Here is a 27,429-nt window from a genome sequence, read left to right as displayed (position 1 = left end):
ACCCCTATTATTCTTGCAAGCACTCGTCCTCCAGTCTATATCCGGGAAGTTGAAGTCTCCCATAATCACACATTTCCCCTTTGTGTTTACTTCATTAAAGACATTAAAGAGGTCTCTATCCATATCCAAATCAGATCCCTAGGTCTGATACCTAGGTATTCTGTGCTGTTGGATGTATTCCTACTCTGTGCGGTGTGGCTGTGAGCTGCAAGGGTATAGCAATTATCAGACAGGTTCCCGCATCAAACAGATTCAAAATAGGGCTCCTTTTTCCATGTCTTGCCCCCTTTGCCAGCCACGTTAGCCAGTTCTACCCTTTCTTTACTTTCCTACTTTGGTACCCTGATGATTCTTTCCGTTCTCACCACCTCCTTCTCCCGCCAAGTTACCAAAGGCTCCTTTCCACTTCTCTTCAGTAACTAGAAAGTAGCATGTGATTTCAAAGAGGGAAAAATAATTTACCACGGTTTTGGCTAGATCCTGCTGATCTGGAACTCAAAGGCAAAATTTCAGTTGACATTTGTAGAAGCAGGACTGGTTAATGAGCACAGTGAACACCGCTATGTGATAAGTAGGTATTACTATTCCAGTTTACAAATGGAGAAACTCGAGGCAGGAAGGCAAAGTTATCTGACTTAAGTTATATAGCAGGTCTGTGTCAGAGATGGAATTAGAATGCAGGAGCCTCTTGCGATTAGTTCTGTTCTGTTGAACTGCCATGACACCTTGTGACTAGAGATTATGTAGATTTCTCAGCAGGGTGGGGGCTAGTTTAGTTGTATTCACTGATAGGAAGTTGGCAGCAGCCCAACAGTATTACCTGCTCAGTCATGAATTGGTCTGGGGTCCCTGCCAAAAATCAAAAGATCAGTTTAATGGGATCCTAGAGTGTGTACCTGGGCCACTAAGGGTGAGGGGAAGGGACCGTGACTAACCTATGAGTTTTATGTAAAAACACAGTGGCAAACTTTCAAACCTGGTGACCAAGTTACATCTTCAGTGCTGTCTACACTAGGGAAAGGACAAAAGAAGAGTGGATTATGATTGCTTAAACTGGAAATTGTGATGTCAAAGGATTCCTTTTAGAGGGTTAAGATGCATGCAACACTAACTGAATTCGCCAAACAGTAAATGTGAAGTGAATAATACTATTTACCTGGGTGACTATCTTCAATCCCAGACCTCTTGAATCAACCACGACTACAGTTATAATGGTCTGAATCACCAGTGCAACAAAGTTGTTGAATCCAAACATCAAAGCGTAGCGTTCCATGCTTAGATTGACAGCGATCTGAAACCTAAAATTAAACGGTTGGTTAGTTAAACTGCAGAGAACGTGAATGTATTCCCTATCCTTTTCCTTGGAAAAGAGCGACGATTCACATATAGTACAGTATGTCTAGGCTAGGATAAAAGGGGTCATTTTACACGGTACTAACATATTTTAACATGCTAGTGTAGACAAGACAAGGTGTATTTGAACATGTTAGCTACCTATCTCTGTCCTTACATGCCCCGTCCCCCCATATTACCATAGTCTGAGGGTACGTCTACAGTACAAAATTAATTCGAAATTATTTTATTTGAATTTCCAGAATCAAGTTCATACATTCAGTGTTGCGTCCCCACTAAAGCATGTGAATTCGGTGGAGTGTGCCCACAGTACCGAGGCTAGCATCGAATGGCGGAGCGTTGCACTGTGGTAGCTATCCCACACTTCCCCCCGTCTCTGCCACCTTTTGGGTTGAGCTCCCAGTGCATGATGGGGCAAAAACATTCTTACGGGTTTTTCTGGGTGTGTGCCGTCACTCACTCCTCCCTCCATGAAAGCTGCGGCTGATGCCATGCTGCCAGCAGACGGTGCAGCATAGTGCACCGCCTGCTTCCTGGTATGTTGAATCCACTTCAAATGTCCTCTCCTCTTTCTATCTACTCTTTCATCTAACCATTTCCTGCCCATTGTGAACAGAGCCGCACAGCTTCCACCGCAAACTCTCCTCATGCTTCTGCCGCAAACTCTGCTCTGACTGATTTTTCCATGTTGTCTGTCCTGGGCTCCCGTGGAAGCTACAGAAGACAACCGTTTACCGCCTTTTATCGGCCATCTTGAACCAAACAGTTCATTTCGCGCCCTTTTTCAAGGATTACCTATGCAGGTGCTATTGCGCGGCAAACATGGTGCCCGCTCAGATCTCTGTTGCAGTTTTGACCATTGTAAATACCTTACGCATTATCCAGCAATATGTTCAGTACTTGCAAAACCGGGCAAGGAAGCGACAACAGTGCGATTACTGTACTGATGAGGACATGGACACAGACGTTCCTAGATGCGTGGCACATGGCTGGGGCGGCTCTAGGCATTTTGCTGCCCCAAGCACGGCAGGCAGGCTGCCTCCGGCGGTTTGCCTGTGGAGGGTCCGCTGGTCCCACGGCTTCGGCGGACCTCCTGCAGGAGATCCTCTGAAGCTGCGGGACCAGTGGACCCTCCACAGGCATGCCTGTGGGAGGTCCACCTAAGCCGCGGGACCAGCGGACCCTCCGCAGGATCATGGAACAGGAGCCTGCCTTGGGAGTGAGGGCAGGCTATTGGATCCAGCGTTAAGATTAGTTCCTGGCTAGGGGGGAAAACGGATTCCCCACTTGCCGCCTGTGCACTGTCCTCCTCCCCCTTCTCCTCTTCGTCCTCCAGTTTCACTTCCTCCTTGCTCTGTGCAACTCCCCCCTTGCAGATGTCCACGGACAGTGGTGTGGTAGTGATGGCATCACCCCCTATAATTGCATGAAGCTCACGGTCAGAGCAGAATGTATGGGGCTGTGACCCAGAGCACCCGTTTACCTCCCTGGCTTTTTGGTATGCTTGCTTGAGCTCCTTGATTTTTGTACAACACTGTTTTGTGTCCCTGGAGTAGCCTCTTTCCGCCATGGCCCTGGAGACTTTAGTGTAGGTATTTGCATTCCTTTTTTTTGGAATGTAGTTCTGTCATAAGAGACTCATCTCCCCAGCATGCGATGAGATCCAGTACCACCCATTCAGACCATGCTGGAGCTCGTTTGCGAATCCGGGATTGCGTGATCTCTTGTGATGGTGGACTCTGCATGGTCGCCTGTGATGGTGGATTGTGCTGATGGTCACCTGTGCTGCTGGTGACCAAACAGGAAATGAAATTCAAAAGTTTCCGGGGCTTTTCCTGCCCACCTGGCTAGTGCATTGGAGTTGAGTGTGTTGTCCAGAGCGGTCACAAGTGAGCATCCTGGGATAACTCCCGGAGGCCAATAACGTCGAATTGTGTCCACAATACCTTTAACTTGGGATTGTGATCTCGATTTAAGTGCTACTCCACTTGCCAAGGAGGAGAACAGAAATTTAATTTAAGAGCCCTTTAAATTGAAAAAAACTGTTTGGTCACATGGACGGAATCATTTTTTTCCTGAAATAACTCAGCTAATTCCAAAATAACAGGCTAGTGTAAACCAGGCCTCAGGAGAGGTTTCACCTTCTGTCCTCTAGGATCAAGGTATTGCCTATAATCCCAATTTTGTAGATGGAGAATCACAAATCACAGAGGAAATAATAAGTGGTTTGTTCAGACTTGCACAGGATGCCTATGAGAGAGCAGGGAATTAAACCTGGGTCTCCCAGATCCCCGGCTAGTACCAAACTTCTGGATTATCCTTCCATTCTTGGTTCAGATGAGCCCTATGGGATCTAATAGAACCTCTTAAGAACAGAGTTTCTAATTGTCAGTTGGTTTGTAGAGTCTGTGGTTTGAGAGTGGCATTGATTACTTCTTATCTGTGCTGAATTCCTCTAAGTTTTTCTCTCCATTCACTTTTTTTTGCATTTATTTTAAACCTTTCTCTGTAAAATTGTATCTTTTGGGTCTTCTACTCAGAAAGTTTGCTTGTAATTCTTGCAATACATTGTACAGTATGTCGATTATTTTATTGGCCATAGGATATTTATTAGGTTCCTGAAGTTCTTGTGGCTTTCCATTTTTTGGTAGAGCTGGTTGAACTTCATGGCAAACCATCTGTCAGATTTGGCCTATTTTCCTGTTTGTGAACTGTCCATGTACCAATCAGGATATTTTCTGTTTGCAGTGTTTGTAGCCATGTTGGTCCCAGATACGAGAGACACAAGGTAGGTGACGTGTCTGTCACCTTCTGTTGGAGAATTTGTTCATTGTTTACCATTCCTGAACATATAACATTTAAGACTGTTACCTTCTGTAAGTCTGTACAGCATATAGCAAATTGGGGAGCAGGCTTTGGCACTATCTCAGTGTAAATTTGCTTAGTTATATTTGGGCCCTCGGGTGTTTTGGAAACCATTTATGGCGAGTACTCAATATGCAGCACTAAGAATGTGGGCTGTGAGATTGGTCAGGTAAGTCACGCAATGGGTGAGCTAGCATTTATAAAAACAGGGGCATTGCCTGAAAAAATCATTGGGATGTTGAATCTCTTTGAGAGGAGCATTGTGTAGTCTAGGAAATCTTAGGACATCTGTTTCCTGTCTATTTTGTGCAAAGAATGAGCATTAGGTTTGGATATTCATAGACTTCAGATTTAAAAACAGCTGGATTCATTCTTGACTGAGGAAGAGAAAGAAATAGGCTGGATTTATTTGCTGTTCAGCAGATTTTATATTCATTTTTTTCCCCCTCTCACTCACACACATGCCAACCTTTCCCCCACCCCCACACCATGCTATGAAAACCCCAGGGGGGTTGAAAATATTTACCAGAGCGCCGCTCCAGACAACTCTGGCTGAATTTAAGACTTGACCTAATTTATCTAGCTGGATTAATAATCAAAGGTGGCTCGGAATGCACTTTCAGTACAAATTGACTTGCACCCATTCATGTTTCAACAGCTGTATTTGCATGAAAAAAATCCTCCCCAAATATTTGTATGAACAAAATTCTATTGCACCATATTCACAAAAAAGCAATATAAACAGAAGGCTGGATTGAATAGTGAGTCAGATGTGTCATACTACTTCGTGTGTGTGAGAGAGAGGGGTGTGTGTGAGAGAGAGGGGTGTGAAATGGTTTTCCTATTCCGTGAGAAGTTTAGAGATTTTGAAAAAATTTCCTGTCCTAAATTGAGATGAAAAGTTAATGTTGAAAAATTTCGCAAATTGATAATCTGGAAAGAAGGAAAAAAAAACCTTAGATTGGGTCAATTGATACACTTTGTTTTGATTATTTTGAAATGTTGCATTTGATTGTTTAAATATTTTGTGTTTTAGTATAAATTAACTAAAATGTCAAAATAAGAGTTGTTCTGAACCAGAGAACGAACTTTTCATTTTGAAAATGCTGACATGAACATTTCGACAACTTTGAAACTTTTTTCAACATTTCTTTTAGTTGTGAGATTGTTGATGGAAAAGGCTCTGTTTCGATCAGTTTCAGTTTTGATGAATTGGAATCTTCTGATGAAAAATCTTTAATTAGAAAGTTCCCCACTAGTGCTAGTGTGTGTTGTGTAGACAGATGCAAGCTTCGTATCAATGATATGGGAATGTAGGAATACTGCTTTTCGCACATTCTTATTTAATTCTGTTCCTTTTTCTTGATTATAGAAAGATGGGCTTCCAGGGATGTGTAAACATGTTAGGTTTAACTCATCTAATGGCTTTCAAGTAATCAGGAAAGGATTGAAATCCATTAATGGGCTTTTCCTAGTAAGGAGAAAATGAGGACACAATTCAGGTTACTCTTTCTAACTCTTTTTCTTTATAATATGCTCAGTTTGTCTAACTGCTTTGAGCAGAGATGGTGATTGATAGCAATCACAGCAACTAGGCTTACTGCACTCACAACTACAGAAAACAGCTACGTACAAACTTCTAGCCAGCCTATAGTTTCTTACACCAAAATACGCCAGCTGCTGTGTGACTCTGTATGGGTTTTTCCCCCCCAGAGCAACGGGGGGCTAAAGAAGCTGGTATTTTCCAAGCCCTGGGAAGAGGTCACCTCTGTCTGTATAGCTGCAATGTAACATAAGCAAAATCTCCCCCCCCGCCCTTTTAAAAACAAAGTTTGGATGTGTGTATTGTTATCAGTCCTTTTTTAAAAGCACTAATTAACCTAACAGCAAGCTGTAAACAGGGGCAGCTCCAGCCCCAGCACGCCAAGTGCGTGCTTGGGGTGGCAAGCCACGGGGGCTGCTCTGCCAGTGCCGTGAGGGCGGCAGGCAGGCTGCCTCCGGCGGTTTGCCTGTGGAGGGTCTGCTGGTCCCGCAGCTTCGGGGGATCTCCCGCAGGCATGCAGAAGCTGCGGGACCAGTGAACCCTCCGCAGGCAAACTGCCGGAGGCAGCCTTCCTGCCGTGCTTGGGGCGGCAAAATCCCTAGAGCTGCTCCTGGCTGTAAATAAACCTAGGTATAGCTGTAGGTTAATTTAACAGCTTTTAATGCCGTCTGTGACAAAGCTATATCATATCTAAAATGTAGCTTACAGCAATAAATATCCACCAGATATCCTAACTAGCTGAAATAGAGATGGCATAATATAACTAGTTGTTGAATTCCTTGAGACATTTCCAGTTATGTAGAAACACTGTGGCTTATTCCTTCTGCATTCAGTGGTCACTTGTGGGTGACATTTTTCAAATACCGTATACGTTTCACATTTCACCCAGCTGAAGACAGTGTTGTATTTGTAATTGTGGGAGGAAAGATGGATACATTTGTACTGGTTGGCTGTCGTCCTTGTTTTCTTGTCTTAGTCCTCCATACTACTCTAACAACCCCTTGAAATGAAAATAGGGAATATATTGATTTAATTCAAGGGGCTAATGAGCTGTAATCAATCTAATGCTAGACTTCATTATTTTTAAATTGAAGGAGTATCTAATGTGACTTGTTTATTGGTTTGAGAAGTCTGTGAATAAACAGCAGAGAGTCCTGTGGCACCTTATAGACCTAACAGATGTATTGGAGCATGAACTTTCGTGGATGAATACCTACTTCATGCATCCGACAAAGGGGATATTCACCCACGAAAGCTCATGCTCCAATACATCTGTTAGCTTATAAGGTGCCACAGGACTCTTTGCTGCTTTTACAGATCCAGACTAACTCTACCCCTCTGATACTGTGAATAAACAATTCAGCATGATGATGGTTTGTACTTACGTTGATATTGTTATGAGGAGCATATAACATGACTTGAAAACTAGATAGCTAGCATAGCATGCCCAGATGTTGGTAGTAAAATGCATGAGAAATAGAGAACCAGCATCCAGTGCAGAGAAGATTCCCAGTGCTAGCTCTCCTGAAAGATCCCAGTTAATTTTCACATATCCTACTGCCATGGAGGTTACTGAACCTAGAGAGATGATATAAGAACATTGAGTTTTATACCTGCCATGCTATCAAATGAATAGTAACATACTTATATTTTGATTTTAAAGCCCACGGTAAATATTTGACTAGAACAGTTCTAGTTCCAGTTGTAAGTTGTTTATTTTATGTAACAGATTAGTCATTTTTAGACACCTGCATTCATCAAGTCTTGTCATTTTTATTAATGATAAATCATAGGCATGATTATACTCGGTGTATTGGACAAGCTGTTGTGCAAACAGAAAATGTTTTTAGTCTAAATGTCAACAGTATGTACCGGAGCTGGACTACTCTAGAGAGAGAATCTGGGCTAATTGATTGACAAAAGAAGCCATACTAGATGGTTCAATGCTTCCCATAGATAAATCAAGAGAAACTGCTATTCCAGTCGTAGACATAGTACCTCAAGCTGGCATTTTTATTTACCAGTCTAATGGTCGATATTGACGCAATTCTGACAGGTATCTTGCCACTTTAATGAAGTTGCTGAATATTTTCTGAAATATCAGATAAGTATAGATTTGATGTATAGAAAAGGTTGTTACAGACCAATTTGTTAAAGTTTTTGAATGCTGGAAGGAAGAGCTTTTGCCTGGCTTAAGGGACACTTTCTATTTAATTTTTTTTTCTAATTGACTAATTTGAAAAAAAAAAAAATTTGAGAGAGCATTCTGCAACACGTCCTTTTAAATGTATTATTTAAAAAATGTATAAGGGCTTTTCTGCTCCCTTATTGACATTGAGAAGATTTTTTTCAGTCAGTCTGTTTTTTCTCTTGCTAACTATCTGCCCAGTAAAAACAGTGACTCTAGACAAAATGCTGTCAAGTGAGTACAGTAAACAAACATGAAAAAATAGAACATATATTGTTCTGCTAACTACTTTGTCTCAGTCTTCTTAGGTGTTACTTGTTACAGCAATAGGTATGAATTTTCAGGTAGAAATGTAATCTTCAAGTTGATGATGTCCTGAGCTGAATGGTAGGTGTGCATAAAAGTCAAACGCCAGTCCCTAAGAATTCAGCCACTCAGGTTAGTTGTTCAAATACCCAACTTATGAAATGACTTCAATGGGTCTATACTTGGGAGTGAGCACTAGATCCCATAATAAGTGCATCTTCCCCGAACAGTCCTAGAGTGACTAACAACACCACAGGATATTAAAGGCTGGCAGCATTATGGAGCCAAGCTATAGTTGTTCAGGTGGCATAGACTGCATTTACATTCCTTCAATTTGGTTACCACCCTTCTCTCCACCCCACCCCCAAAAAACCCCCACAAACTTTAACTTAGAATTTCCCGTTTGTCTGATGATCGTAGTCTAGGCACATCACCATTATTTTAGGAGGGTTTTTTTTTTTTCGATACATACTAACTATAAAAGGGTGTCCTGCCACTTTAAGGGTCAGAAGGCCTAGGGCCAGCCCTGTTTAATTAGTTATTGGACTTAAATAGAAGAGAGCCCAGTGGTTGGGGGTTGGCTGGGGAAGGAGAGCAGATAGGCTGCTCCCACTTGGGGCAAGAAGCCTGACTCAGGTCAGGAACTGTCTGATGGCAGTGGCCAGCCAGAGACCCTTGGTGGGAGGGTAGACCTGGTCCAGATTGTTGGGTTGTTTGGAGCTCAGTAGCCAGTAGTTAGGTGGTAAGACAGGCCATTGTTGCCTGGGTCCTCCAGCAGTGGATGGGGCTGAAGGCTGAGCCCAGTGGGGCCGAAGATTTTTTGGTTTTGGTGCTTGTTTTGTACTTGGATTAAGAGATTTGTTACCCCAGAAGGGGTGAGAACATAAATGACTACAGGAGGAAGGGAGTTAGGCAGAGACTGCAAGGCCAGGTTTTGGTGCAAGGTACATTCTGGAACCGTGAGTGTTGTATGTACCCTGCACTCAAACTTGGCTGCGTTGTTATCTGGGAACTTTCTTGGTTTTTGAACAAGTATTTTTGTAAAAATACTGGTGTTTGCCCATATGATCTGGAAGTACTTATTTGGCTGCAGATATGTAACTCCTTGCATTCTGAAGACAGCTGTATTAATTAGCATGTTGCAGTCCCCTGTTTGTTAGAACTGTAGTGATATTTCTTGAAATGTACATGTGCTGATCTGTGAATGTACTGTCTCCTTCGCAGTTCTGCTTGGAAGACCCTTGGGGTTCCCCGGGGACCTTAGTAATTCCGCTGAGCTTTGTTCATGTCCTTTTTAAAATATGCCAAACTCCTTTGTGGCTTTACAAGCTCAGCTAGAATCCTGAAGCAAATCCTTTGACTGATGAATTTGCTAAGTCCACAGATCTTTTGTGAAACTTGCTAGGCCAGCCAGACTTTTTATTGATTTTGAAAAATCTATAGGATGCCAACCGAAAACAGTGTTCTTTCATTCCTAATCAGGCAGAGTATCACAATCGCTTACATATCCTAGTGCTCAATGTGTGAACTTGCTGGGCTTTTTGAGATGTGACGTGACACAGAATGGTTATGAGAATTTATCTGAGGAAACACCTTGGGAGTGATTCACTGTTGCCTTGCACCTTGTGCAGCCATTTACCCCAGTGCAAAGTGAATGTAAAACGCTGCTGGATTGGGATGGTAGCATTCTGCATTTGTTTTGCATTGGGGTAAATAACTATTCCAGCTGCAGGGTAGCAATGGACCAGGTTCCTAATTCTTTTTTAAAACTCTGGTATCTCAGGATAGTGAAAACAACAAGGAGTCCTTGTGGCACCTTAGAGACTAACACACTCATTTGGGCATAAGCTTTCGTGGGCTAAACCCACTCCATCAAGATAGTGAGTATAACAGTTCGCTTAAAATTTTTGGTGAAAAAATTCTCCTCTAGCACCACATTGCACATACCAATTAGGATTTAGAAATTTCTTGAGGCTTGGAGTTTTTTTTAAGTTCCTGTTCACAAAGGCTCTGTCTTGCAGCCTTTATTCATATGAGTAGCAAGGCAATAGGGTTATATGTGAGAGAAGACTCAACTAGAGATGGACCTTTAATGAAACCCTAGAGGTGCACTTTAACTCTGGGGATGCTACCATCTCATCATATATTACTTCCAAACCCCATGCTTCAGACTGAAATTTATTTGACTGTGAACACATAAAACATCTGAAAATTAAGTTTGATATTAAACTGATCTTCCTGTCATCTGATAGCTAATTCTAATAAGTACACTGGCCTGGGTCTTATCAAGAGAAGTACCGCACACAAGAGTACGTCCAAAGTGTGCACCATACTCTATGGAAGGATTTCTCTTAACTTTTCATAGTATGATCCATGTCTTCTTAGGGAGCGTCTCACAGAAACACCCCTTCCCATTCATAAATGGGTAACATTTCTGGGGCAAACGTAGCAAGGCCCATTGGAAAAATAACAGGGTGGCAATGCATTGTGAGCTTCTTTGAATGAATGTAGCAGCTGGACACAAGGTCCATGTGATCGGCCTGCTCTCCACAGTCCACCAAGTACTGCACAAAACTCTGGTCATCTAAAGACTATGCTTTGGGAGTCACCCCCCTAGAGAAATACATGGCCTGGTGTTACATTTGAGGCTTCTCATATGTCTCCTGAAGTATTATAACTTGAATGTACAACCTGCCTGCCCATACTGTGGAATGCTTGAGAGGCATGAAATGGACTTAAACCACATGATAGGAGCACACATGATTTATAACATATACCTGGTATAGTTTGTATTTTAGAATTTGCTGGAGGAAATACTTTAATACTATATTGTTTACTTACTCAGAAATGTTGCTGCAGCCTCAACAGCCCCATTATAAATGTCATAATTCTGAGAGGGTGCTTTGTCGTCCCATAACACCTGGATGTAATTCACGATCTGGTTATAGCCTGCAGTGGCTAAAGCCCACCATAGGGACCAGTAAAGAAGCTTCTTTGTGCAATAGCATTCCTTTAAATCCTTGCATAACTGCGCAAGCATATGACACTGGTGCTTGTCAGACTGGCATTCAGGCAATGTCCTGGAAATGACGGATGATTTCGCAGCATCTTTGTCCTCTTGGCAACTTGGCTGCCCGTTAATGCTGGGTACATTTGACATTGTGTCTTGTCCCATTCTTCCTTGGGGAGTTTCAAGGATATGATTTTTGTGAAAGAACATACTTTTTTTTGGCATTGGTAGAAAAAATGAGGCTAGGAAGGCCAAGGACAGAGAAGCCAAACTAATGGCATTTAGATAAAAATAGGATAGCTCTGCCAAAGATACTAAAAGTTGCCCCAGCACTGCTGCAACTGTGGTTGAAACAAGTGTGATGCTTCTGCAATAACTAGTCACTTTCTGATAATGATCAGCACTGACAACGCTGTAAATGTAGGCATAATAGGCAACTTCAGTGGCTGTTACCATCCCATAAAAAAACTCCATCCACTGCATGGCTAACACTCCTTGGAAAAATAAAAGCATCAGCCATGTAATAATGAAGCTAAGGCCTTGTAGACTAATGATGGGCTTATAGCGCAGATAGTCCGTAATCAAGAAAACGGGAAACAGCAGCACCAGGTAGGAGTATGTCCAAACTGGGAAAACCTGGTTTGTAACCTGGAAGGGAAAGGAAGGAATTCTGTGATTTTTATTTTTTTTTATTTTTTATTTTTTTAATAAACTTGGAGAAAGAATCATGCTCATTGCTGTTAATTCAATGCGTTAAATATAGCAATATAAGTATGCATGATGCACAATCTTATACTGCACTGTTCACTGTTTAATAGGGAAAACTTTATTTTATGAACCCTATCGCCTTAACATTTTTAAACATATGCTGTCTACATGCCCCCTGAATATTATCTTCTGTCAGGGAGTTCTCTGTTGGCCCTTTAGGGCAGAAATGAGGATTGAGCTCCTAATCTTTCACAGGGGAAATATCATTCATGTATCTTTCTGTAATAAGTGGCAGTGAGTAAATGAGATTCTTATAGTTTCTTTATGAAGAATAAAGTACACTCAGTATTTTGTTATTCCATATAATGGGAAAGCAGTGTAGCATAGCCATACCTCATCGATAGTCAGGTTTTTATCTGGTCCTGTTAGATAAGGGGTGAGGAAAGGTTCTGATGGCCTCATCATGGAGAAAAATCCATAAATGCAGAGAACCAGAGTAGGATAAATCCAGCTGCTGCTTCGTATTTCCTTCCAGCAAGCCATGGCCTGGCCAACTAAAATATGGTGAAGGAAATGGTGTGTTAAATAGACGACAGGTGCTCTTCCCTGGAACTGAAGGCTATTTTAAAATTCAGTTAATTATTTTTAAAAGGTCCAGACACTAAAGAAACTTTTGTGAACACTGAAAACAACAGAGTGCCGCTTTCTCTTAAAAGCGTGCAAGAGAACAACTCTTGTTGAAAAGCACAGACTTATAGAAATCCCATTCAATTAGTGGTTGTTTTACAGGATTTTTTAAGGGACTACAAAGGACTGCTTGAGAGTTTTAGCTGTGGAATTCAGGTGCATTATTCTCTGTGTTGAGTGACAACCAAGTTGACCACAGAAAATTTTTCTTAGTCAGTTGATGGTTGAGGAATTTTTTTTTTTTCATTTCCTACTTGAGAGCAAAATGAGACACAGTTTGTTTATTAATGGTCTCCTCCCAACTCTTCCTGCTTTCATGTGCAGATCTCCCAAAGTGCAGGGGAGGTCAGGCTACCAAGGGAGGGGAGATGGATCATAGTAGTCAACTATGGGAAAGGACACTGGACCAGATCCTCTGTGGGTGTAAATTGGCAGGGTTCCACAGAAGTCAGCTTTGGATCCTGTCCCACAATTTAAAATGTAAGTGAAAGTTCTTGTTATGATTTATTAGTTATCCCTCAATAGAGCATACTGAAACTGAAAGAGAGATGTTTTTGCACTCTCATGTATTGGGATTTATGGAACAAATTAACACCCAGTTTAAATCCATTGGCCCCAATTCAGGCATAAGTCTAAATAAGTGTGGTGAGCCAAATTTAGAGGCGATGTGTCAATGGAAGTAAATTCCCTACTTAAATTCCTTTAGGAATTTAGCTTACACAATCTTCAATATGACCTCTGAATTTGAGCTGGTAAATCTATTGGGAATCTAAGCTGGTACATTTTTCAGTCACCTCAGTGCACAGGTTACACCATTTTAGATCCCCATAAGTTTATTTCAACTTTCACCCTCTTGCCAATGTATAACCTATACCTAGGGCTGATTGAAAATTTTCCATCAATTTTTTTGATGGAAATTTGTTTTTCAACTGGTCAGATTTATGTTTGGAATGTCTGCTTTTTTCACTGGAAAACCTGAAAGTCAAAATTTTCAATTTAGGGATGAAACATCGAAAATCTCCATTGAAATTTCCACAACAAAAAAAATCCCTTTATCTATATTTTTCTGTGAAGCTGTAATATTTTCTAAATAGTCTATTTACATGTACTAAATCTAAGGCAGTCCAGATTGTTTAACTCACATACTAATGGACCAGAAGAGTTACTATAGGAAGCAAAGTGATTTACAGTGTGTGTATGTAAAACATATAAATTAAAGTAAGGGATTTAAAGGCAACTTTAATTTACACCTTCTTACATCACAGCTGATTAGGCTCCCTGACAGGGCAGTAAGTAGGGATTCTGATTTATATCACTTTTCAAAACCAGAGGCAATGCATAGTCCAGGGGTTCTCGGACATCAGAAGGGGTGTGTGGTGCAGTGACAACAAAAACTACTACATGACCCCAGAAGTGGGAACTGAAGTCTGAGTCTGCCTTAGCCCTACTGCCCTGGGTGGTAGAGGGATGGAGTGGGGAGCCAAAGCCCAAGCCCCACCACTCCAGCCAGAGGCCTGTAACCTGAGCCCTACCACCCAGGGCTGAGGCTCTCATGCTTTGGCTTTGACCCCGAGCAGTGGGGCTTGGGCTTCAGTCCTGGCCCCAGCAAGTCTAATGCCAGCCCTGGCAACCCCATTAGAACAGGGTTGTGACCCACTTTGGGGTCCCAACCCCCAGTTTGAGAACTGGTGGCATAGTCTATTGACTTCAATGGATTTACACTGTGATTCATTTGGTCCTGTGTGAATTTTGTAGATTAGTCACTAGGGGGCAAGATAATCCCAACATATTCAACACTTGAGCGGAAGGGCACATGCCTGCACTGCTGTACAAGAGAGCTGTACTGCTACCATTGAACTTCTGCTCCTGCTTCGTTCTATCCCTGTCATTGCAGCCACTATTCGTGGTTCCGCTGCTGAGACTGCAGCCATGGCAGCAGCGTGTTCTTACCCTGCCATGTCTTCTACCCTACCCATTTAGTCATAATAACATTCCCTCACTAGGGTGACCATATTTCCCAAAGAGAAAATGGGGAAAAAACCCCAGGCTGTTGCCCAGTCCCTGGAACACTGCAGGGACCAGGCATGCTGCTCTGCCCCCCTAGCCCTACCTTCCCCGTGGGGGTGGCATCTCTGCCTCCTCCATATCACACCCCACTTTTCCCCCTAAAAAGTGGGAGTTTGTCCTGTTTAATCTAGCTGACTTGATCAGTTGGCAAGAGCAAATGGAACACATGCTTCCTTTTGAGGGGGGAAAAAAGGTTGGGATGGCTGGGACAGTGCTTAAAAAAGGGACTGTCCTGGTCAGAATGGGACGAATGGTCACCCTATTCCTCACTTTCGTTTCTCTTAAAGAGAAGCTAAAATACAACATTATGGATAAGCCTGTAAATAAACAAATATACTTCACATGATACTTAGACTGTGAACAATAATAGCAAAGAATGGATTTCAGTGTGCACGTAACGGTATAAAAGGAACGTATTTAGTAAAGCTCATGTTATGTGCAGTTTCTTCTCATTAGGTTTGCTTCTGAGAATTAATCTGCCACTACACTCCTTCAAGAGTTATGATATACTCCATGCTGCGTGCCTGGCCAGCTATGTGAGCCAATGCAAGGGGTTGGGGACCCCTGCGTTCTCCTCATCCCCTCTGAGACTTTCTTACACTGCTAGGAGTGCTAGAAATGAGCAGTCTCTGTATTCTAGGGAATTCAGAAACTGCCACGCAGGGGATTAAATGGGTGCCTTTTGTACACCCCACTCATGTGCATCCATGGAGCAGCTGGTCACAATGTGACCCACAGTTAATATCAAAGTCAAGTGTTCAGGCATGTTTGCTTGGCTGCTAGTATCTCGTCAAACACAGTACTCTTTTTCTGAGCTACATGAACATCATCCTCTTCAGGTTTCAGCAAAGCTTAGTCTAACCTTTCTTTTTATACGTTAGCAACCCCAGTGACTACACCCAGAGCCATTGCAGTGCACACGCAGGCGAATTCCCAATCCAAGCATGGGTTTCTTACAATTGTGTCCTGTTTTCTTTTCCCAGGAGTCTTTCTTCAAGTCTGCTACCCAAGAGCATAAGTGATTTTTTTTTTTGCACTTAATTTATATGATCCACAATCATTCTTGACAACAAGATTTTCACCTTTTTACTGGGGAGGGTGTCTACCAGTCTCCTGCACTTTTCTCTTTATTGCCATCCATTCTTTTATGCTAATGATTCTCTGCACTTCTTTTGGAAAGTTGCTAAACTCCCTTGATTGTCAAACAGCAACACCACCTCTTTGTTTTCCCTTTTGCCCACCCTGTTTCTGATCTCAATTCATCACTTTTTCCAGAGCTGCTGCTTTCCCCTTATTCTGTTAAGTCCCTCATATTCTAATAGCACTGATTTCCCTCCCTTTCTTTTCTCCCTTTTTCCTTTGCATTTATTGGATTTTTAGGTTTCTTAAACTCGGATGCAATCAAACCTTGTCTGTCGTGGCTTGTTCTTGATTTCCTTTTGTCCCGCCTTGGTATAGTTCCCTTTTTAATAGTCCGTGTTCTTTTGTTTCTCCTAGTTCAACCTTGTTCCCCTTTTATTCCAGCTATTGTACTCCTGTTTGTTTTTGGCTGCCTTCCTGTTGCACTTGTCTTTCAACTTGTTTTACCAGGCGCTTCCCGAAAATCCGCCCAGCTAGCTTCACTGGAATTAATTAAAAAGTTTTAAAGGAACAGTAGTTTAATTCTGGCATATTATTTATTTGCATTGTGGCAGAGCCAAAAGGCACCAGTCAGTCAAGACTGGGCACACTTTGCTAGTCCCTGTGCAAACATGCAGGTAATAAATATGTTCTCTTAAGAACTTGCCATCTAATTGACTAAAAAAAGTGTGTGTGAACTAACAAAGTGATAGAGGAAAAGTGTAATGATACCAAGTAATGAGGCGACATCAGTCAATTACTGAACAGTTTGATGTTCCAAATCATTCCAATGGTTTATGAAATAAACTGTCTGTTCCCAACTGCCCCACAGTGGTCACTGGCTGGACTAATTTCCTGAGGAGGTCACAACAGATTTGAGTCTGGAGGAGGGAGTTGAAGAACGGTAGTGAATGGGAGAATAATTGTCAGCCTACAAAAGATGTATGAAGTGTACATATAAGTACACTGTATAGTTTTAAGGTTCTGAAACCTCCCAGCTGACCTGATTCTCAACTGGGCTAGGTTAGCATAGATCCGTTAGGTTCTCCAACTACCAATTTACAGTTTGAAAACATTAGCCACCACTGTTTTTGTGTCTGCAAAGTAGATGGATCCAGGAGATTCCGTTCTCAGTGCTCCAACCTGGGAGAAGGGAGAGCTGTGGAGAATAGCTCTGTATTGCTAAACCAAGAAATCCTTTTTGTTTTTAATAGAAGGGGAGCTGTATTCCCTTCCATACCCCTTTTAGTTCACTGTACCTAACACTCCCCAAGATTTTCCCATCCCCACTGATCACCATCAGTGTGTCTAGACTGACGACATTTTAAAAAGTGGCCAGGTATCTGAGTGCTTCAATTGTTGGGTGCCCAACGTGAGACAGGCTGGCCAGCTGCAGTTCTCATGTTGGACAGGTGTGGGACTTGTGAACTTAGCCATACTTTTTTTTTTTCCAGAAGTTCTCAGGTTTTCCATGTCTTAGCATTTGCAGAGAGGTTAACATGAGAATGAAGGGATTTGTGGTTAAATGAAAACCAAAGATAATTCCAGTCAAATTCATCCACTGCTTTGGTCTCTGCAGTATTTAATATTTCCAAAAAATAAACCAATGCTGTTGCTGCACAAGTTTTATCCCATTAATCAAATATTTAAGATTCTCCTCAAGGGTTAGAAGTAATTCACTGTCTTGAGAGAACTAGCATCTTTCACATTCTAATTAACCCATAAGAAAGGGTTGAGCTAGAAAACTCACAATTGTGCCCTCTGACTGTCCTCGTTTTTTGTAATGGAAGGTTTGGAGTGAAGATTGGTGGATACTGGAAGTATTTATAGTGTATTTCAAATTACAAAGGATATAAAATGACTGTATCAAGGCTGCCCAGCAGAGGCAGCTCCAGCATTGAAAAAGAATTATACATGCACTAGAGAAAGCAACTGAGAGACAGCTACCAGCTGAGCTGGGTGAGAAAAGGGAAGCTTGTCTGGGAGACAGCCATGATATAAGGAGCTGCCACAGAATGAAAATGTCTAAGCAAATTGCATGTTACATTTCTAAGGGCAGAAAGTAGATCAGGAATAAAGTATTTCTTAAAACAAATACATTATTTCCATAAAAGGCACAGCTACTTGATCCTTGAGTTCTCAGATGATGGGTAGCTCTTCCGCAGGTGTAGAACATACAAGCTGCATACAGCAGCGGTTAACTACACTTAGTCTCTTTGCTCTCATAAATGCAGTAACTGCAGCCTTTAAATAATTTTAATTGATCTGTTAAGGACGTTGCCCGCACAGGGGAATCCTTTGGTGACCTAGGTCTGCCTTAACAGCTCATGCATAACTGCCAATCCTACACACTATTGTACAGAGGTGACTGGAGCATCCACACACCTCAGCAATTCCTAGTTGCTGCAATGATTCCTTGGGAATGTAGGCTGCAAGACAAAGAGCAGTCCTGAGGTTGCTCTACTTTACACAGGGATCTGGCCCAGCAGCCAGAAAGCTGTAAAACTAGGGTTGCCACCTTTACACACATCCCCTTCCCCAGCTCCCGCCAGCTGTGTCAAGCATCTCAGAAGGATGCAACGCAGGATCTGTACTTGTATTTGTATTGTTTGTGAAAGGTCTTCCCCCTTTTCTAAATAAAGTTATTTGCAGAAGTGAGAACTCTAGACTTTAACCACCAATTTTCAAACCTTCAGTGGAAACAAATGACTATAGTCAGTATTGGGCTGTCTCTCTCTTTTAAGAAAATACTTACTTGATTAAAATGGTCATTTAAAAAAAATTAAGCCATTTTTAAATGAACATTTGAAAATGTAATTTCTTTTTACTACATTTGTGTAATAAAATAATTGTATTGAGAATTATTTAGATAACTTAGGAATTTCAGTACTCTTTTTAATTTTTCAGCTATAGCATGCTGATCAGAAAATATTAAATTCTTGATTTTTATGGATAATAAACAAATATTTTTACAAGTCTGGAGGAAGAATTACATTATGTAGATTGTTGGCTGATTCAGAGGAAATGGTAAGGCACATAAACGCATTCTAACCATTCTAGGAGAATCTTTAACATAGATCTGCTGGCTTTGCAGGTTGTCCCAGGAGGAAGAGGCCCTGAAAGAATGCCTCTGATCTTCAGAGGAAAGGTGGTCTGGGCCAATCATTGTATGCACCGTTTGTCACTGTAGAACTCAGCCCTATGTATGTAGACTAAGAGAAAAGTAGGATTTGTTTTACATCTTTCTGTTAGCTACTTTTTCCTGCTAGCCCCCTTTCTGGGTAAATTACACTTATTTCAGATCCCTACTGAATTATTATTATTGTTTTATTTGTATTATCGTGATGCCTAAAGGCACCAGTCATGGACCAGGACCCCATTGTGCCAAATGCTGTTCAAACGCTCACTGAGTTATACTGATTTACCCAACATCATCCATTTTGTAATCTACTTACCCACAGCAAAATGTATACCTCCAGGTGTCTTGCTGCTGAATTTTGCCTCAGGTTTTCCAGGAGTCTGGTGAGCAGTAGCAGCTAGTGAATTGAATAATAGAAATAAGGCAGTAACAGAAGCAGGTGTAGTTGTAGACTATGGCATTAACAGAGCAACTGAGTACTTGGTTTGGGTGCAATGGTGCATATATAAAACAGAATCTGAACCTAGGAAGGGGTGTTAATTATGTTTGTTGTGCAACAAAGGATCAGAGAAAGCAAAGGGCAAGAAAAAAATCAATACATTACAGGGGTTAATTGTTGAGTGGAATAGGAAAATGTTGCTTGAATGTAATTAATCAAACTGAACTTTTACATGTGGGAAACTGCTTCTAAAACCAGTAACAGCGTTCCCAGCAGAACACACATTGATCTGTTAATACAGTGGACAGCTCTTGCACATCTACCAGGCCAAATCAAAATGAAGCGAAATCAATTACTTATTTTGGCCTAGAAGGCTGACATTCGGGTGATGTGCCACTTGTTTTCCCATTTGAATTGTGTGCCCCCCTTTCTGTTCAGCGGTAAAGCATACAAGAATTTATCCATTGGTTTTATTGGGGCTTCATTGTCCAAGCTGTGCTCGGGTGCAGGATGGGGGTGGGGGATGGGGCACTGTTAAGGAAACTGGTCACAGCTTCTTGATTCTCAGCCACACAGGATCAGTGTAAATTAAAATAGAGGGTTAGCTTCAGCTGATGCTATTGATGTGTCAGTGGAGAATTGGGCAGAGTGGAGCCTCCCTCAGCCATACTCCTTGCTCTCACTTCTCTGTTCCCTTTCCAGATCCTTACTCCAAGGTTGAGGGATCCAGAGTAGAACTTTATGCTGGCAGAGACTTCCCCTAGGCAGGGGGAATTCTCCAAAGACACAGCACAAAGTGCACTTGACAAACTGGAGATTCCTGGCCTTTACAGTATCACAAAATGCAAATGAACTGGCCACTTAAAACAATCCACACTGAAACAACATTTCCCCCCACCCCAATAAATAAAGTAGCAAGAACCCCCCACCTAACCAACCACATCCTTCAAGCCCCCTTCTCTTACTGAAGACCCTGGGGAAAAGAAAGTAGTACTGGTGTGCCCTCAAGGGTTAATAAATGTGGGGTCTGAGTGGCCAAGAGTTGAAGGACAGAATTCCAAAGCCAAAAGCCACCCCTGTAAAGAATGCCCTGCCACCAATCCCTCTCACTTAAATAGGGTTGCCAACTTTCTAATCGCACAAAACTGAACACCTTTGCCCCACTCCTTCCCCTGCCTTGAGGCCCTGCCCCTTCTCTGAGGCCCTGCCACCCCACTCACTCCATCCCCAGTTGCTCTCCCTGCCCCACCCTCACTCACTCGCTCATTTTCACTGGGTTGGGGGGGGGGTTGGAGTGTGGGAGGGGGTATGGTCTTGGCTTGGGGCCAGAAATGAGGGATTCAGGGTGTGGGAAGGGGCTCTGGGTTGGGGTTTGTGGGGGGGGGGTGAGGGCTCTGGCTGAGGGTGTGGGGCCAGGGATAAGGGATTTGGGGTACAGGAGGGAGCCAGGACAAGGGATTGGCATGTGGGAGGGGCTGTGGGGTGCGGGCTCTGGGAGGGAGTTTGGCAGGGGGTTCAGGGGGTTGGCATGCAGCAGGGGGTTAGGTGTGCAGGCTCCAGGCAGCACTCGCTTCAATTGGCTTCCAGATGTGGCCGGTATGTCCCTGTGGCCTCTAGGCGCAGGGGCAGCTGGGGGCTCTGCCCCCGCCCCCAACAGCCACTGCCCCCGTAGTGCTCATTGATTACGGTTCCTGACCAGTGGGAGCTGCAGGGGCAGCATGTGGAGCCTCCTCACCTGCCCCTGTGCCAAGGAGCTAGAGAAACATGCCGCTGCTTCTGGGAGCTGTGTGGAGACAGGGCAGGCAGGGAGCTTGCCTTAGCCCTGCTGTGCCACCGACTGGACTTTTAAACCTACATTTAAACCACGGGCCCAGTAGCTCTAATGCCTTAGAAGACTGTATGGGCCCACACAAAGGCAGTTCCCAGCCAACTAGGGTTCAAACTACAGGTCATGGGGATTCAACTGCCTCTTCCCTAGGTTTTTTAGACTCAAACAAATTCACATGCTTTTACTCATGGGGAAGTTACTTTTATGTCTCTGCGTGATATACTTAAATGGCTCATCTCCTCTCTTTTTCTAAATGTCCATCTCTCAACCACCTGCTTTTTTCGCTTTCCATTCCCTGGGCAGACGTACCCTGATAAGTCTGGTTGTGCATAGTACCTTAGACTATATCTACACCTAGAACTTGTGTGTGTGTGTGTGTGTGTGAGAGAGAGAGAGATTCCCAGCTCATGCAGACATGCTATCACTAGTTCTTGTTGAGCTAGTACACTAAAAATAGTAGTGTAGCTGCAGTGGTGAGGCAGTGATGAGTGGTGGCACGGAGCATACTCAGGACGGAAACTGGGCTGCTGCTGCTTGTGCTACTGTGCCTGTGCTGTTGTTTGTAGCGTGCTGCCTTGGATGAGAGCTAGCGTGACTATGTTTTGCAAGCTGGGAGTCACACCCCAATTCCAAGTGTAGACGTCCTTAGATTCACAAGGTGTTTTGCATAAGGTACATATAGAGATGTGGAAATAATCATACGTTGCACTTTAACAAGTTTCATCTGAGGTTCTTAAAGTGCTTTATACAAAGTATCAGAGCAGTAGCCGTGTTAGTCTGGATCTGTAAAAAGCGGCAGAGTCCTGTGGCACCTTATAGACTAATAGAAGTATTGGAGCATAAGCTTTCGTGGGTGAATACCCACTTCATCAGACACACGTGACATGCATCTGAAGAAGTGGGTATTCACCCATGAAAGCTTATGCTACAATACTTCTGTTAGTCTGTAAGGTGCCACAGGACTCTTTGTCGCCTTATACAAAGTAGCAAAATGAGCCTCAAAATATCTAGCCAGTCTAGGCACATTTGTTTTTGACTGAATTTCAACTGAAATGTTCAGATTTATGTGCAAATGTAGGTTTTAGCATTTTAAGATACATAAGTAGCTGAGTGTTTTCCATTAAGGACAAATATTGCACCTATCCTTCAGTTGTTACTCTGAATTCAATGCGTGGTTTGTTTAAAATAATTTCCATTCTTCTTTAACTGAGAGAAACACTGAATTAAGCAATTTTGTTATCCCTGTAACTAGTAAGGGGTATATTGCAGCTTGCACAGCAGAAGGTGTTCTTTCAGATACCTGTATTGTTGTTGACAGTGCACTTTTAGTTACTTTTATTTTTATGGGTTTTCTTTGGTTTCATTCTCCACTTTCTTTCTGACAGCCCTCTGGTAAAGGGAGGTGGAGACTGGCTTGTTTGCTTTCATAAGGATTGCAGCATCAGGCCAAGAATTTCTGTGAGGACAAACTACAGCTGCTAAACAATAGTAAGTAGAACAGTAGGACATGTTTGTAAATCAGTACCAAACTGTGCAAACCTGACTGGTTTCTAGGATCTGTCACACAATCAAAATTTCAGCCACCGTTGGTTCAATATAAACAACCCAGGTCTGAACTTTGAGTAAATTTGGGCTGACGTGGATTTGAAATGAGACCATGTAGGTTTTGCAGCATTTTAAAGAGAACTCATGGTTTTGATGGAATTTTTGCTTGTATTTGGTGTGTTTGAACCCAGAACATGAGGAAGATTCTGGCTGTGAACCTTGTGCATGGATTCCAGAGAAAAAGTTCACATGACTTCCTCCCTCCTGTAATAAGCCTCTATCCCAAATCTGGACCTTAGCGTCCAAAATCTGGGTGCTTAGCATGAACCTCCAAGCTTAATTACCAGCTTGGATCTTATCTCGCTGCCACCATCCAAAATTTCCAGGGTTTTGGCCACCCTAGCCCACCCACAAACTGGGGCTTACCAAAACAACAACAAAAAAAATTACCAGCCTTGGATCTTATCTCGCTGCCACCAACAAATTCGGAGTACCTGATTAAACTCCTCTGGTCTCCCCAAACCTTTCCCTGGGGACCCAAGACCCCGAAGCTCTGGGTACTCTGACCGGCAAAGGGAAATGAACTCAAACTTCCCTTCCCCTCCCTCTCCCACCCAGACTTTCCCGCTCCTGGGCTACTCTAGGATATGATGCAATCTGCTGTCAATCAAAAACAAAACAAGAAGCAAAAAGAAATACCTTCCTCCTCCTTCCCAAGAACCCCGAAACCCTCAAAAACAAGGAAACAAGATGATATCTATCTCTCTTTCCCAAGAACCAAATCCCTTGGTGCTGGCCGAGGCTTAACCGGAAACAAAGAAAAACAAACAGTCTTAAAAAGAAAAACTTTAAAAAGTAAAAAAAGAAGAAACCAACAAACAAAGACAACACCATAAAACACAAATCACTGCATCACAAAGAAAATGAAAATAAACAACGCAGGGCTAAAAAGCTTAAAAGAAAAACAAAATATGAATAAACAGCTTCTGATTTCAAAAAAAAAAAGATAAACCAATTTGAAACATTCCAGCAAGTACACACTGTAAATACAAAATACAATATAAACCTATTGCTTTTTCTTTTGTACTCACAACTTGGTAACAAGAAGGGTAGAAGAAGCTTGGAGTACAAAGAAAAAAAAAAATAAAAAGCAAAAAAAGCTTCTTCCCTCATCATAGCCGAGAGAAAACAAAACATGACAGAACAAAGACAAAACACACCCAGAAGTTCCCTCCCTCCTTCTTTGAAAAATCCGGTTTCCTGATTGGTCCTCTGGTCAGGTGTTTGGTTCCCTTTGTTAACCCTTTACAGGTAAAAGAAACATTAACCCTTAGCTATCTATTTATGACACCTCCCCCCTGCTGAACTTTCACACATCTCTAAGAGTGTCTACGCTGCAAGTAGACAACCATTCAGGGCCGCCTGGGGGGGCGCAAGTGGGACAATTTGCCCCGGGCCCCACAGGGGCTCTGTGAGCCCTGGCCGAGAATCCCTTCCCTGGCTAGAGGCGCCTTTTTAATTTTTATTCACCCGGCAGTGGTCCGGGTCTTCGGTGTCGGGCCCTTCACTTGCTCCGGGTCTTTTGGGGGCACTTTGGCAGCAGGTCTTTCAGTGCTGCCGAAGACATGGAGCAAGTGAAGGACCCGCTGCTGCCGAAGACTCGGAGCGCCACTCGGATGAGTAAGGGTGATGCCTTTTTTTTATGTTTTTCCCCCCGCTTTGCCCCAGGCCTCTGAATCCTCTGGACGGCCCTGCAACCATGGCTGGCCTGGGCCAGGTTACTCAGGTTCACGGGGCTCGGGCTAAGGGGCTGTGTAGTTGCGGTGTAAACATTTGGGCCTGAGCTGCAGCCTGAGCTCTGTGATTCTCCCACCTCGCAGGGTCCTAAATCCTGGGCTCCAGCCCAAGCTCTAATGTCTATACCACAGTAAACAGCCCATTAGCCTGAGCCCTGTGAGTCAGCGGGCACAGTCCAGCTACAGGTTTTTAATTGCAGTGGAGACATATCTTAAGAGGATCAATCAGTTACTTCAGAAATCAAGATAAGGTGCTTTTGGCCTAAGACCATTCCCCAAATGAGCCTGGAAAGGCCAATAGACCCCCTTAGACGACTGACTTGAGTCTTGCCTTTCAGTTATAATGCACCCAAAGGGCATAAAATTTTATTCTCATCAGTTCATTAAACAGTGCAGAGGGTGTCTACACCACCAGCAATGAAGCCACATACTGCCCCCATGGGATCTGTGTAGACTGGTGTTGCCATTTTAATCTGATCTTTAGCCAGTCCTATGGGCTTATGGGAGAACTATCACCTCTCCCCTACCCTACCTCCAGAACCATGCTGGACTGAGGGAAAACTGCTGTGCTTCTGACTGACTCTGCTGGCCAAAGCAGGTGGACTTGTTATCTTGGTAACCTATTTGGAAATATAAGCAACTGGTTGGCTGGTTTTCTGTCAGGGTATGTTTTCTCTGCAGAATTAACTCAGGTGATTGGGACCTGGGTCTGAGCAGCTAGCCTGTAAAGCCATACCCATGTTACTGTGTCCTTACTGGTGCTGCATTCATCTGTGTGTCACTAAGACTCCCAGGAGCACACCCATGGTATTTTGTGCCACAAGAAGTGGAGGTGCTCTGATCCTTTCCCGCTGATTTGTGGGAGAACTTGTCTGTCCTGGGCATGTGGGCATTGTGGCTGGGAGCCTCTCAGTATTTGAATGATTTAACCTGAATCCTCACTTCAAAGCACGGGTGAAAGCAGAATGAGGGATCTAACACTCCTTGCTCCCCAGGTTGGGTCAGCTAGCCAGAGTTCAAAACACCATCGTATTTGAGAGGATTTTGTGTATGGATGTGGGGGAGAGTTACAGCAACACCTGACTAAGAGTCTGGGTTAACTCTGCAGTGGGTTAATTCTTCAGAAAGACCGGAGAGCAGAGGACCTCGGGCCAGGATCCTGAAGAATAGCCTGCTCAGCGGGAAGCTGAGAATACAGCTAGGTTAGCTTCTTTGTTTTGCATGTGTTCAGTAGTTGCAAGTGGGGTGAGGACTGTGTCTAACATATTTAATGATAGTGTGTCACTTTATTTGCTAATGTAAAGTATAATTCTATATATGGATAAATATGGCTTTTGTAATACTGGAAAATATTTTATTCTGAATCACTAGAGAATCCTATGAACAGCAGCTCTGAAGAATCACCACTAATCTCCCTACTTTGGGTAGAAATATCAAACCATTTCTGTCTTCAACTCAGCCTTCGCACAACAAAAAATAGAGAAAACAAAAAATGTGTTTCTTTGGGTAGGGAAGAGAAGGAATGAGTAATTGCTTGTGTTTGCTTTTAGAATTTGTCAGGTACTCAAGATATCATGAGGATGAGCATGGTATAATATTCCTAGCTATAGATGGGTAGAAGAGAGTTGCTATTGTGTTTCCCAGTATGAACTTGCTATCTTCAGAGAAGGATAGGGGGTCAGCAACAGCTACTTCTCCTATGCAGACCTGCTAGCTCTAGAACAGGGTGTGGATTATGATTTGGGAAAGGCAACCAAATGCCTCCTGCTGGAGATCTCTGCTCTATAGCTGAGCCTGGTGGCATGTGCATCTATTACAGGAATACTATATCTGTTTGCAGACTAGTTCAGGCTACGTGCTGTCTTGAGCTAATTTTAAACAAGGGTAGTGAAAGGAAATGATAATTAGGTCAAAAGAAAATTGTACCTAAAGTAGTTCATTGTGAACAGTCACAAATACTGACTTATGGACTGTTAAGCCTGTGTACTAAAGGGGTGAGGTGGTAGGAAAAACCTGATCAAGTTTTCTAAGTAAATCTTCTTGCTGACAGATTGTGTGGGTGGGTGTGTTTCTTCATCTGTTCATCTTACCCACCAACCTTGGCAAAATGTGCTGTTGCTTTATCCATGGCACTTAGTATTAGGCAGAGAAACTCTGGATTTGCAAAACACCTTTATAGGTGGAATCTGAGTTTAGCACCTCTTCTTATATCTTTTTGGCCTTAAGGTGAATCTTCAATATTAAACACATGGAGAGAAATAGCTTCTTTGATTCACCATGCACACACTCAGGAAGTGAAGAAGGCAGCAGGATGACAGTTCTTTTGGCTGACGCAGTGCATGTGGTGGGCTAGCCACCAGAGCTGTAATGAGGACTTGTATCTATTGCTATCACACCTTCTTACCCAGTGTCCCATATTACAATGGCTATGTAGGGTGAGACATGAGCAGTATTGTACCATACTAAATTCCCCTTCAGATTGGCTGGGACGTTTGTTTAAAAGTCAGTGTGTGCCCCTCAAGACACACTCCGTTCTTCTGGTGCTAATATTATTTGGCTATATGGAAGGATCTGATTTTAATATGCCCTTCACTACCAGGGCCTTGAGACCAGACCCCAAAGCAGTACCACTTTCAAACAGACAACACTGTGTGAAGTCCTTTTGTGGATGAAAGGATTTTCCCAAATGCTCCAAGAAAATTATTTGGAATGCCTCCATCGTCCCTCAAATATCCCTTCAAATTATACAATGTGGTACCCCAGAGCAGTGGTTGTCAACTAGTGGTACATGTACACCTGGAGGTCCGCAGAGGTGTTCCAGGGAGTACATCAACTC

General features: G+C 42.9%; 1 protein-coding gene across 1 annotated transcript in view; it reads right to left on the bottom strand.

The window, feature by feature from the left end:
• The window catches only part of SLC19A3 (solute carrier family 19 member 3), a 21,611-nt gene extending 5,354 nt beyond the window's left edge, over positions 1–16,257 (bottom strand). The window contains exons 1-5 of the mRNA XM_032766109.1: positions 16,135–16,257; positions 12,367–12,527; positions 11,097–11,913; positions 7,147–7,339; positions 1,157–1,298 (exon numbers count right to left, since the gene is read on the bottom strand). Of these exons, the coding sequence (XP_032622000.1) occupies positions 1,157–1,298; positions 7,147–7,339; positions 11,097–11,913; positions 12,367–12,516 (1,302 nt within the window). The 5' untranslated portion in view covers positions 12,517–12,527; positions 16,135–16,257. The remainder of the gene's footprint in view (positions 1–1,156; positions 1,299–7,146; positions 7,340–11,096; positions 11,914–12,366; positions 12,528–16,134) is intronic.
• Between the last annotated feature and the right edge of the window lie 11,172 nt (positions 16,258–27,429).

This window comes from Chelonoidis abingdonii, chromosome 8 (genome assembly GCF_003597395.2).
Source record: "Chelonoidis abingdonii isolate Lonesome George chromosome 8, CheloAbing_2.0, whole genome shotgun sequence".
NCBI lineage: Eukaryota > Metazoa > Chordata > Testudines > Testudinidae > Chelonoidis > Chelonoidis abingdonii.
Note: the sequence above shows the minus strand (reverse complement) of the source record. Positions and strands in the feature narration are given on the sequence as shown.